The 12,927-nt window shown below is 39.4% G+C and overlaps 1 protein-coding gene across 1 annotated transcript in view; it reads left to right on the plus strand.

Moving 5' to 3' along the window:
- Nucleotides 1-65: 65 nt before the first annotated feature.
- Nucleotides 66-12,927, plus strand: part of cpsf6 (cleavage and polyadenylation specific factor 6) — a 33,473-nt gene continuing 20,611 nt past the window's right edge. Inside the window, exons 1-6 of the mRNA XM_072267448.1 lie at nucleotides 66-183; nucleotides 6,571-6,789; nucleotides 8,483-8,586; nucleotides 9,256-9,401; nucleotides 10,340-10,522; nucleotides 11,997-12,498. Coding sequence (XP_072123549.1) covers nucleotides 124-183; nucleotides 6,571-6,789; nucleotides 8,483-8,586; nucleotides 9,256-9,401; nucleotides 10,340-10,522; nucleotides 11,997-12,498 — 1,214 coding nt within the window. The 5' untranslated portion in view covers nucleotides 66-123. The remainder of the gene's footprint in view (nucleotides 184-6,570; nucleotides 6,790-8,482; nucleotides 8,587-9,255; nucleotides 9,402-10,339; nucleotides 10,523-11,996; nucleotides 12,499-12,927) is intronic.

A 12,927-nucleotide genomic window follows, 5' to 3' on the forward strand; every position in this document is an offset into this window, starting at 1 on the left:
AGGGACTGTGGCGCCAGCGAAAGCTGCAGTTCCGACCACGACCGCGGGGAGGCTGGCGGCGCTGTTTCCGGAAGTGATGCAGCGACCCTTCAAACGGCCGCTCGAGCGCAGAGACGCGGTGAAATGGCCGACGGTGTGGATCACATCGACATCTACGCGGATGTCGGCGAGGAGTTTAATCAGGTAATGGTCGGCCCGCTGCTGTCGGGTTCTGAAGCAGCGGGGGATGTAGCATTCTTGGAGCCCCCTACTCCCGGACTGTCACTAGGTTGTGGGGATTAAAAATCGGCACTGGGTCGCCGAGATGGGCCTGGGTTTGTTGGTGCAGAGCCGTCCCGACGTCGTGCACGCATACAGCGGCAATGCCACCGTCTTATACCGCCCTTCGGTTAATGAATGAATCGTAGCCCCGATTTGGCCTGCGTGAATTCTCCACGGAGGATATCCTAGGCCGCTGGCTTCCCGCCCAGCGATTTGGAGCTGGGAGGTGTGCTCGGAATTTCGGGGTAACTTGTCTTTACAAGACGACTGATTGAATGTTTTAATGTCTGTGGCTTTTATTTTCTTGTACGGACTCGCTTGAGGTGCGGATCTCTCGATCCCGACACGCATCTTTGAGAGAACAAAACATGAGAACATGGCGGCGGAGAGCGGGAGGCGGGCTGGTAAACAGCAGCCAGTGATTGCGTACCTTCAGCCAAACAGACTACTCGGTTAGCACCTCAGTACCTTACGTGAGGGAAACATTCAAACCGTGGAAAATTCAGTTTTTATTTTGAAGCAGAATAAATAGAATTGCAGGATCAGTTTCTCCTCTTCTGTATTATGCGTTTTGATATTTTAGGCTAACTTGATGTCGTAAATCAGTTTAATTCGGGGTTGCATTGCACAATTTGGAAAACTATTTGATTTGGGATGGGGGGGGGGATTCAATATTTGTTTCACAAATGCAACAATCTTGTATAACTGCTCGCCTTTGCAAATTGGTCCCTCCCTCCATTCCGCCGCATGCTTTGGTAACGTGACCAGTAGCTGGACTCGTTTGTTTTCGTGTCCGCCTGGGGGGAAAATGTCTCTCATTTTGTGAAGGCTATTTATTGCATAACTATTTTTGGGTGACCCTAGATCGTACCGTTTTTTTAGTGCATTGTCACAAGCAATGACTAATATTAATCCTTCTGTGTTCATTTTGTTGTAGAAATGTAGATTTGCTTATAAAGTCTAAATATTAAAAAGGAAACTTGCAGACTTACCCTAGCCCATTTTTTAGTTTAGGTTTTTGAAGTTTTAATTTCTTATAAAAAAATTAGAAACTGGCAATAGGCAACACTTTTTAAAAATTTGGTCATTTCGATGGTGTTTTGATTATACTAAAATTGGATATTGTTAACAAAAGCTGGTATGGATTAAAATAATAAGCACTTCAAATTCTAATCGAGGACAGGAAATTACAAATTCACACAGAACGCATTTTGTAAGCTTTCTGCTTTTCAAGAGAGAAGACATTTGAAGTCATACTGTGTGCTATTTGCAAGTGCAATTTTTTGAACTTTAAATGTAAATAATTCTTTGTGATGGTAAGCTTCAGGAAAATACATTAACAAATCATAAATGAGAAAGTTTGCAGATGCTGGAAATCTAAGGCAACACAGAAAATGCTGGGGGCTCTCAGCAAGTCAGGCAGCATCTATGGAAAGTTATAAACAGTTGATGTTTCAGGCTGAGACTCTTCTTCAGCACTGGAAAGGAAGGGGGAAGACGCCATCACTAGAACTTTTAAAAAAAGGTTGAGGGGGAGAAGGCCAGCTGGAAGTTGATACGAGGTTGGTGGGAAAGGTAAAGAATTGAAGGTATCTGATAGGTGAGTGGACCATCGGAGGAGGCAAGAAGAGATGGCCAGAATTACCTGTCTAAACTTTGCCCTATTGTCCCCTGACATTGAGCCAAATTGATAAAATAAATTCTAATAGACTTTATATTGCTAGGGATATTAACTTGTTTCAGGTGGGAAGATGTTAAAGCTTCCTTGTATAAGTGTAATCACCTTTTGTAATTTACCAAGAACAAAGTTCCAACAAAGTGTAGAGTTAAGATGCAGCAGAAAAGTTCATTTGCTCGTTACTATCATTTGAGTTAATTGATAGATTTCCTCCACGATCTAATTGTAAATTTTTGGTATTTTTTATCTTGCTGGCGATTTGATATGTATCTTTAGAAGCTTTTTGTATGATGCATGGCTCCAGGGTTGAACACCTAATGGGTTTTTTCCCCTCACTTTTCCTTGCTTAGTAGGGTTTTTTTCCTTTGTCACCAAAATTTTTTCAATCTTTGAAACAATTTTTTTTTGAGACTTTGTAAGTGTTGCCTACTTCGTTGCACTCTTGTTAATTTTGGATAATAAAAAGATTTGAAAAGAAAAGTAAAGCTTGTTTAGAGTATACAAAATAGAGAGGGAAGGAAGAGGTCATGAAAAAATTGTGGCAGGGAAAATTAAAGACGTGAAATGTTTAAGGACCTAGCAAAACAAAACCCTAAGAAAAGAATAAGGCGTTAGATACTAGTGAGGTAATCTGTGTGACGCAGGAGGGTCTGTGTGGTTCTTAATGTACGTAATATGGCAACCTAAAACGGAAGAGTGCAAAATACTGATGACTTAAAATTAGCAACAGATGAAGTATAAAAGGGTTTTGCATCTTAGAAAGTGGATGAATAACTTAGAGGGAAATTAATCTTATACTGGGTGGTGGAATTAAGCTCTTATTTCAGAATCAGGTTTATTATCACTGGCATGTGGTGAAATTTAACTTAGCAGCAGCAGTTCAATGCCATACATAATATAGAAGAAGAAAAGAAATAATAAAATAAGTAAATCAATTACAGTGTACTTATGTTGAATAAATTAAGAATAGTGCAAAAAAACAAATAATATATATTTAAAAAGTGAGGTAGTGTTCACAGGTTCAATGTCCATTTAGGAATCGGATGGCAGAGAGGAAGATGCTGTCCCTGAATTGCTGAGTGTATACTTTCAAATTTCTGTACCTCCTGTCTGATGATAACAGTGAGAAAAGGGCATGCCCTTTTAAGGGCTGGAGGTCCTTAATAATGGACGCTGACTTTCTGGGACACCGCTCCTTGAAGATGTCCTGGGTACTTTGTAGGCTAGTACCCAAGATGGAGCCATTTAAATTTATAACATTTTGCAGCTTCTTTCGGTCCTGGGCAGTATCCCTTCTCCCATACCGGACTGTGATGCAGCCAGTCAGAATGCTCTCCACAATACATCGATAAACGTCTTTGAGTGTTTTTGTTGATGTATCAAATCTCTTCAAACTCCTAATGAAGTATAGTTGCTGTCTTGCCTTCTTTATAACTGCATGGATATGTTGGGACCAGATTAGGTCCTCAGAGATCTTGACACCTAGGAACTTGAAAGTGCTCACTCTTTCCACTTCTGATCCCTCTGAGGATTGGTATGTGTACTTTCGTCTTACCCTTCCTAAAGTCCAGTCAGCTCTTGCGTCTTACTGGCATTGGGTGCAAGGTTGTGGCTGCGATACCACTCCACTAGTTGGCATATCTTGCTCCTGTACGCCCTCTCATCTCTTATCTGCAGTTCTACCAACAATGGTTGTATCATCAGCAAATTTATAGATGGTATTTGAGCTATACCTAGCCACACAGTCATGGATATAGAGTAGAGCAGAGCAGTGGGCTAAGTACACACCTCTGAAGTGTGCCAGTGTTGATGGTTAGTGAGGAGGAGATATGACCAATATGCACAGATTATGGTCTTCTGGTTAGGAAGTCGAGGATCCAATTGCAGGGGGAGGTACGGAAGCCCAGGTCCTGTAATTTCTCAATCAGGATTGTGGGAATGATGGTGTTAAATGCTGAGCTATAGTTGGTGAACAGCATCTTGGCATGGGTGTTTGTATTGTCCAGGTGGTCTAAGACTGAGGGAAGAGCCATTGAGATTGCTTCTGCCATTGACCTATTGTGGCGATAGGCAAATTGCAGTGGATCCAGGTCCTTGCTGAGGCAAGAGTTCAGTCTAGTCATGTCCAACCTCTCAAAGCATTTCATCACTGTAGATGTGAGTGCTACTGGGCGATAGTCATTAAGGCAGCTCACAATACTCTTTTTGGGCACTGGTATAATTGTCTTTTTGAAGTGAATGGGAACTTCTGTCCATAACAGTGAGAGGTTGAAAATGTCCTTGAATACTCCTGGCAGTTGGTTGCCACAAGTTTTCAGAGCTTTACCAGGTACTCCATCGGGACCTTCCGCTGGTATGGACACACAGAACTATCTTTGTGTCTTTCTGTCTTGTAAATTATATTTGATTTAATGTTAGTTCTGGTATTCCAAGTGGATTGTCATCTTAAAGTTAAATTTGTTAGGTGGTGTATGGGCGTAGAGATCACATAGAATCAGTTCCTTCAGTCTACGCTGATTCTACATATCTATTTGTTTCTCCCACATCAACGCTGAGGTTCTACCACCCAGCTATATGTGGGGCAATGTAAAGTTGCTAATTAACCTATCAGCCTACATATCTATAAGATATTGGAGGAACCCATGTCACCATGGTGGATGTGCAAATGCCACACAGCAGGATTGAATCCTGGTCGCAGGCTCTGTAAGATATGCACTGTGCTGTTAATGTGACAGTATGATTCCTTCAAATTTAATGGCTCTTGTATAAGGTACAAATTCTGTTAATCACTAGTTCCTTGCTACCTATAGAAATTATTGCATGTATAGCTGAAAGACCCGGGATGCTTCGTGTACAAATTAAAGTGCCAGTCAAGTTAGCAAGTAGGTAGTAGAGCATTAAGACTGGTATTACATGAAGCATGACATGTAAAAGCAAAGTTATGAAAGTAAAGATTTGATTCTAGTTCAAGTATTGCATTGGAAGTAAAAGGAGGAGACAATGGTTTAAGGAAAAAATGCATTATTATAAAAAGACTGGATAAATTCAGGTCCTTATCTTTAGGATTAACAGTAAGAAGAGATTTGATGTCAAAATTTGTAGCTGTTAGATACTGTAAACTTTGTCCAGTGGAGGGGATGATAACTAAATGGGGACAAATTAATAATTATTGACAGAATCTTGGGGATAATTGGAGAAAGAAAATGGTGCCATGCAAATTGAGTGCCATTGTCATTAGCAGAGTCAAGGTTTGCAGAACGAAGTGAAGTCACTGGCGCAAGTTGACAGGGTATTGTGGTATTAGTTATGTAGAAAATTATTTGAATGTTAATTTTGCATTCTACTGTTCACAAATGTAAGGACTTCCTTGTGTAACATGCAAAGTTGGATTGAGCAACAAATTTTGTCCTATCCAGTGCCTACATACTAAAATTTAAAAAGTGTGTATAGTAACAAGAAAAAGTTGGTGAACCCTTTGCAATTACCTGGTTTTCTGCTCATAAAATGTTGTCTGATCTCATTCCAAGTCACAATAATAAACATACACGATCTGCCTACACTAATAACACACAAATAATTGTACTTTTCATGTCTGTTTTACTGAACACGTTCAATCATTCACAGTCCAGGCTGGAAAAGTTATGTGAACCCTTGTATTTAATATCTGTTAGAAACCCCTTTAGCAGCAATAGCCTCCACCAAATATTTCCTACTGCGAGTAGGAATTTAAGACCATACCTCCATACAAAACTTTTTCAGTTCGTCAGTATTTCTGAGAAATACTGATGAACTTGCATGAACAGCCATCTTCAGGTCATTCTGTTCATTTACTCTTGTGTTTTGGATTATTGTCTTGATGCATGATCCGACTTCTGTTAAGCTTCGGGTGTCTGTGTGCATTTCTGCTGAAAAGTTCAACTTTTGTCTCATCTGTCCACGGAACATTGTCCCAGAAGCATTCAGGAAAGTCCAGGTGGTCTTTTGCAAACTAGAGACATGCAGCAATTTTTTTTTTTGGAGAGCGGTGATTTCCTCCATGTCCTTCCAAATGAACACCATTCTTGTTCAGTGTTTTTCTTATGGTGGATCCATGAACAGAGACTAACAAGTTTGAAGATTTCTGCAGGCTGTTGTCCTGGGTTCTTTTTCACCTCCTTCAGCATTCATTGATTGAAACACCTGATTCCAAATAGCTTTTGTGGAAGACATTATCCTAGAGGTTCACGTACTGTTTTTTGAAACTAGACTATGATTGTTTAAATGGTGTACTCAGTATTGTCGAGAAGTATTATTGTTTGTGTCATTAGTTTAGGCAGATTGTGTCTATCTATGATTGTGACTTGGATGAAGATCAGACTGCATTTTATGAGTAATTAATGCAGAAAACTAGGTAATTGCAAAGGGATTACAAACTTGCAACTGTTGCTTATACACTCCAGTCTATTGTTTTGATACCTTGGTTTTCACAACTATTTATCAATGAGCATGATTTTTTTTTCTTGGCATGGTATTTTCAAAAATACAGCAGGTGAAATGTTTTAAGAAAAACAGGTTATATGTTTGCAGAACTTTTAATCAGGACTTGATGTCAGAGACATTTGAATATTTAAAAATTTTAATTGTGTTCTTAGGAAACAGAGTACGCTGGACATGATCAGATAGATTTATATGATGATGTCATTTCACCATCTGCCAATAATGGAGATGCACCAGAGGATCGTGATTACATGGATAGCATACCACAGTCTGTTTCAGAAGATGGTGGCAAAACTCCTAACTCATTGGGTCCAAATATTGTTTATACTTACACAGGCAAGAGAATAGCTTTGTACATTGGAAATCTGACTTGGGTAAGCATTGAGACTTGTTTATATTTTTACTGCTAGTTTTATTTGTACAATGGGATCTGAGTTTGTCAACATCCTTTATTTGGGAAGTTTGCATTTTCAGTTATTTTAAATGGACAAGTTTGTGTTTCAGTACGATATCAGATGGGTAAATTAATCTAGGTTTTTAAAAAACATGTTGTAGCCTAAAGGAATGATTTGCATTTGAAGTAACACGCATAAAAATTACTGGTGAATGCAGCAGGCCAGGCAGCATCTATAGGAAGAGGGGCAGTCGACGTTTCAGGCCGAGACCCTTCGTCCTGTACCTCTTCCTCTAGATGCTGCCTGGCCTGCTGCATTCACCAGCAAATTTTATGTGTGTTGCTTGAAATTCCAGCATCTGCAGATTTCCTCTTGTTTGCATTTGAAGTAACAGTTTTTTTTACCCAGACTAGTTTATCCACCTGACACTGCCATGTCAAAGAAAAACAGTAGGAATGCTACCAGATAGAATTAACTTTATAGAAGTTAGTTCTATCTTCTAACATTCCCACTGTTTTTCTGTGATGCAGACACCTTAGGATTTTTTAACCAATAATAACTACCTTTATTATATCATTATTTCAGCACTATCCTACAATTAAATAGTTAAGATCAAGATAGGACATTCAGATGACTAATATAGGATCTGCATACGCTCCGGTTTAATGCACACAAATACGTTGTCTGGCTCCAGCAGCAGTTTCTATGCATATAGTGTCTTTAACACAACTGAAACCTTGCAAGACTTAGTAGGATTTCGGTTTGGACCAATAATAATGAAAACATTTTCCATCCAGAGAGATGGGCAGCTGAACAAATACTTGGTAAATCAGTTGGTTCTAATGAGAATGCTGTGGGGAAAAATGAGGCGGAGTTTTCAAGCTTCACCTGAGAGAGTGAAGGCACCAGAGAATTAATTTTTTTTTAAATGAAGAAGAGGGCAGATATCGCTGAAGGCAACAAGGTAGGAGAGGATGAGATGGGGTAGGGGGGTTGTAAGCAGGGTGGGAATGTTGGAGACATTTTGTGCAGTTTTGTGTGGCTTCAAATTGATGCTTCAAAGAGATCAGCTAGGAGAGCAATGGAATAGTCGGGTTTAAAATTGACACAGCAATAATTAATCTGCTGGAAAATAAAGGGAAATTGACTTAATTTGCAAGAAGGTGTGTTTATTATTTGCATGAATATGATGACCAAATTCTTGTTAAAAATTAAGATTGCAAAGGCCATAGTTTTGTGCACTTGTCAGGGCAAGAGGTAGAGCTGAAGGATAGGGAACATTTTTTATGCTGATTCATGATTTGATAACAATTTGAACTACTAGATGGCTGAAAACTGGCAATTTTAGCGATTTAGTCTGATGTTGAATTCCTGTGAATTAGAAATGTATGAAGATTTATTTAAAAGATCATTCAAAAACAATATAAGTAACTTGTAAAATTACAGATTAGTCACGTTTTGGGTATTTATTGAAAATCTTCATTCCACCTTCACAACTGAAAATGTTGATATGTTTTCATTCCTCCATGTTTAGCTGCCAAGTATCATCTTCAGAAATAACTTAGTTATTTTTTTAAAGTTCACTGAGCACAGTTAGAATGTGTGTGTTTTGAAGCATGTGGCCTATTTGAAAGTGTCCCCTAAGGTTTTTTTCCTCTATATTGTCATACAGTGGACCACAGATGAGGATTTGACTGAAGCTCTGCATTCAATGGGCATTACTGATATTTTGGAGATAAAATTTTTTGAAAATCGAGCTAATGGACAGTCTAAAGGGTGAGAACGTATAATGAATTTACACTGATTAGGTATTTACTGTGAAATTTCTGAGTTTTATAATGGTAGTATATTTCAGTCCAAAGAAATTGGCAGTAGGTATTTAAGATGCAAGTAATTTGGAGTTTATACAGTAAATGTTCATTAGAAATCTGTACTATGGCAAATGGAATATCTTGTGTTAATAAACAGGAAGTTTTAATTTATAACATCTAACATTGGTTATCTCCATAGATTTGTCAAATATTTTATGTCAAGATTATTACCAAATGTTTGTAAGACACTAATAAATTGATTATACCAGCAAGGGGCTCAGAACTTGCACTACCAGGTTAGTACCCCTCAACCATTAGACTCTTGAACAAAAGTTGAGAACTATGCTCACTTGCCCCAGCATTGAAATGTTCCTATAACCAATGATCTCACTTTAAGGACTCATTATCTGGTTATCTCATTATCTTATGTTCTCGTTATTTATTGCTATTTATTTATATTTGCATTTGCACAGTTTGTTGTCTCCTCTCTGATCTTCATTGATCCTTTTGTAATTATTTTGCCCACAAAAAATGAATCACAGGGTTGTATATGGTGACATATATGTACTTTGATAATAAAATGACTTTGAACTTTGATTAGCATGTTTTTGTGCATTTTTTTGTGTTTAACCAGGTTTGCACTTATTTGTGTGGGATCTGAAAGTTCATCCAAAAAGCTGATGGATATGCTTCCTAAACGAGATATGCATGGACAGAATCCTATTGTCACACCCTGTAATAAGCAGTCCCTGAGTCAATTTGAAATGCAGTCTCGGAAATGTAAGGCTATATAAATATGTACAAAGAAATGCAATATTTATCTTGCTGCATTGGGATATTCACTTCGTATGTTGGTTATTATGTTTTATACATTTTTAAATATAGCATTTTCTAGTTTTGATTAATAACATTTATGTCAAGTTGCTCGATTTTGAATTCAGGATTTAAGTACTTCTGTGGAATTACTCAGGAATCTCTTATAGGTGGGCTTAATGTTTTAAAGATTAAAAATTAGCTTTATTTTTTGCATGTATATCAAAAGATAGTGAAATGTTGTTTTTGTCAATCACCAACACAGTCTGAATATATGCTGGGGGCACATCACAAATGGCGGCATCCTTCTAATGCAAACAGAGCAAATCCACGACTTGCCCTTATTAATTTGTACCACCTAAGGAAACCTGAAAACCCAGAAAAAGCCATATAGTCACGGGGAGAAAGTGTAAACTCCTTACAGACAGCTGCAGGAACTGAACCCCAATCTCTGGTACTGTAAAGCATTACACCACCAGCATTGAATTGAGATTCTCCTATGCAGTGTTCCAAAGCATGGAGTTTACCTGATGTATGGCAATAATTTTTATTTCAACCAGTCATACCAGAGGTCTTTGATTCTGATGTTATCTAAGTTTATAAGGTAACAATAATGTCCAACAGAAGAGTTGCTATCTCATGAACAGTTTATCTTCATACTTAAATTACATTAAGCTTCTAGAAAATTAGTCATCATTTATATTAAATATGCAGTTTTTTGTTTTGCCACCACCTGCCTACAGGATGCTGTCAGATTCCTAACTTTACAGAAGGTCCTTCGTAGAGTTGGCAGCAAGTACAAGGTTATTTGAGCTATATTGCTGCATATTGGGGAAAAATAACTACTGGCACTTGTTTTGAAAATTTATGTTTTAAGTGTAAGTCATTTGTGTCTGTTCTTGCAGCCACTCAGTCTGGTCAGATGTCTGGTGAAGGAAAGGCTGGGCCTCCAGGAGCCAACAGTCGTTTAGCATTTTCCCAAGGTGGAAGGGGACGGGGTCGCTTCCCACCATCTGGCCCCGGTGGGGACAGATTCCCAGGACCTTCTGGACCAGGAGGGCCACCTCCTTTTCCCGGTGAATATCAAAGTAATTATCAATTTTTTTGGCTTTGGGGTGGGGAGGGAAACACTTATTTTTTAAACTGATAACTATATTAAAAAAAACCAAAATCAGAAAATGCTGAAACTGCTCAGCAGGCCAGACATCTGTGGAAAGGAAAACAGTTAAAACATTTCAGATCTGGAACATTTCATCTGATGAATGTTTCTGGTGATTTGTGTTTGATTTCAGTATTATTCATGTTGTTTGGATAGCCTTTGTCATCAGCATTTCATATACAAAATAGAATATAAATATTGGGCAATGCAAAATGCTGGACCAACTCAGCAGACCAGGCATCATCAGTGTAGAGAAATGAACATTTGATATTTTGGGTCAGAATCATTCATCAAGATTGGAAAGGAAGAGGGGGGAAGCCAGAATAAAAAGGAAGGGGAAGGAGCACAAGCTGGCAGGTGATAGCTGAATCCAGGTGGGTAGTGGAGTGGGGAAGGAAGGTATGGAAGGGTATAATGTGAGAAAACTAGGTGGTATGTGGAAGAGGCAAAGGGCTGAAGGAAGAGGCATCTGCTAAGAGAGGACAGTAACCCATGGAATAAAGGGAAAGGGGGTGGAAAATCTGAAAGAGGCGGGGGATAGAAAGGATGAGGGGGACCACAGGAATGAGGGAAAGTAAAGGGAGTGGAGAAGGAAAACGAGTGGTTACCAGAAGTTACAGAAATTAATATTGATGTCATCCAAATTGAAGCCTATCAATGGAATATGAGGTATTACTCCTAACCTGTGTCTGGCCTCATTGTGGCAGTGGAGAAGATTGGACAGGTATTCTGGTGGAGAAATGGGAGGTGGTTTGAAATGTGTGGCCATGGGGAAATCCTGGTTATTGTGACAGGCAGGGCAAAGGTACCTGAAGAAGCAGTCCCCCAATTTGTTGGGTTTACTGGTGCAGAGGAGACTGCAGTAGGAGCACCTACCTTTCATGTCTCTCTAGCCTGTCACCTGCTAGCTGTGCTTCTCCCCTTACCCCTACTTTTTTATTCTGGCTTCCACCCTCTTCCTTTCCAGTTCTGATGAAGGAACTTGGCCAAAGATGTTGACTGTTCATGTCTATTCATTGATGCCTGACCTGAGTTTTTCTAGCATTTTGTGTGTTACACAAGGGTGCTGATAATCTGATGATTAGAGATTAAATTACTGGAAATAAAGTATTGAATGAATGTGGAGATAGAAAATTGGTTTTAGTGTGGATGGCAGTAAAAAAAAATAAAATATTTTTGAGAGAGATGATATTTTCCAGGGGGTTAACAAATAATGAGGAAATTGATGCTCTTTCATTCTGAGATTACATGCCATGAAGATTTTTTCTTTTGGAGAAGTGAAGATGTTCATATTTCCAATAATTTCAGTGTTAAATTTTGAATTTGTTTTCCAAATTTAAACTGTCATTGTAATATTGGTGTGTTGTCTTCCTTTGAATGTAATGCCGTCATTTCTTTTTCAGGGCAAGGTCCACCACGGCCACCTCCAGGTCCTCCTGGTCCACCAGGCCCCCCAGGTCCGCCTCCACCTGGGCAAGGTCTTCCTCCTCCAATGGGTGGTCCACCAAATCGTGGTGATCGTCCTCCACCACCAGTTCTGTTTCCAGGACAACCATTTGGGCAACCACCAATGGGACCGCTCCCACCTGGTCCTCCCCCACCTGTTCCAGGCTATGGTCCTCCTCCTGGTCCCCCTCCTCCTCAACAAGGACCACCGCCGCCACCTGGCCCTTTCCCCCCACGTCCACCAGGTCCACTTGGCCCTCCTATTAATATTGGTCCACCCCCACACCTTCCTGGGCCCCCTCCAGGTGCACCACCTCCAGCCCCTCATGTAAATCCTGCTTTCTTTCCACCACCGGCGAATAATGTAATTCCTTCATCTGACAGTCGTGGACCCCCTCCATCAGATCCATATGGACGTCCCCCACCATATGACCGGGGAGACTATGGACCTGCTGGCAGGTAAATTTTGTGTATCCTTCCATTTGATACTGTGAGAGTTATTTGAAAAACTGTATGTTAAATGTACCAAAGTTTAACTGAGATTAGCAAGGGGAAAGGATATTAGAATTTAAGTATTGAGTTTTGCATGTTAGGCCTGTTAGTTCAAACCAAGTATTTTGGGTCAGTGTTGAAGTGAATTCATAGTTTCAGTAAGATCCTTATTAATTTGTAATTATTTTGGAAGTCATCATCAGTTGCATTTTAGCAAATGTAGTTTGGGTTTTGGCCCAGCATGACCCTTTGTATTTTTTGGCTCTCACCTATGCCAATCTTACAACATTTAGAAATTTAAAATATTTTAAATAGAAACAGGAGAAATACAGTTCTCTTACATAACCGAAGTTAAAGTTACTTGTTTTGGGAGTAAATGCCCAGCTGGTGAAACCA

This window comes from Mobula birostris, chromosome 9, assembly GCF_030028105.1.
Source record: "Mobula birostris isolate sMobBir1 chromosome 9, sMobBir1.hap1, whole genome shotgun sequence".
In the NCBI taxonomy this organism is placed as follows: Eukaryota; Metazoa; Chordata; class Chondrichthyes; order Myliobatiformes; family Myliobatidae; genus Mobula; species Mobula birostris.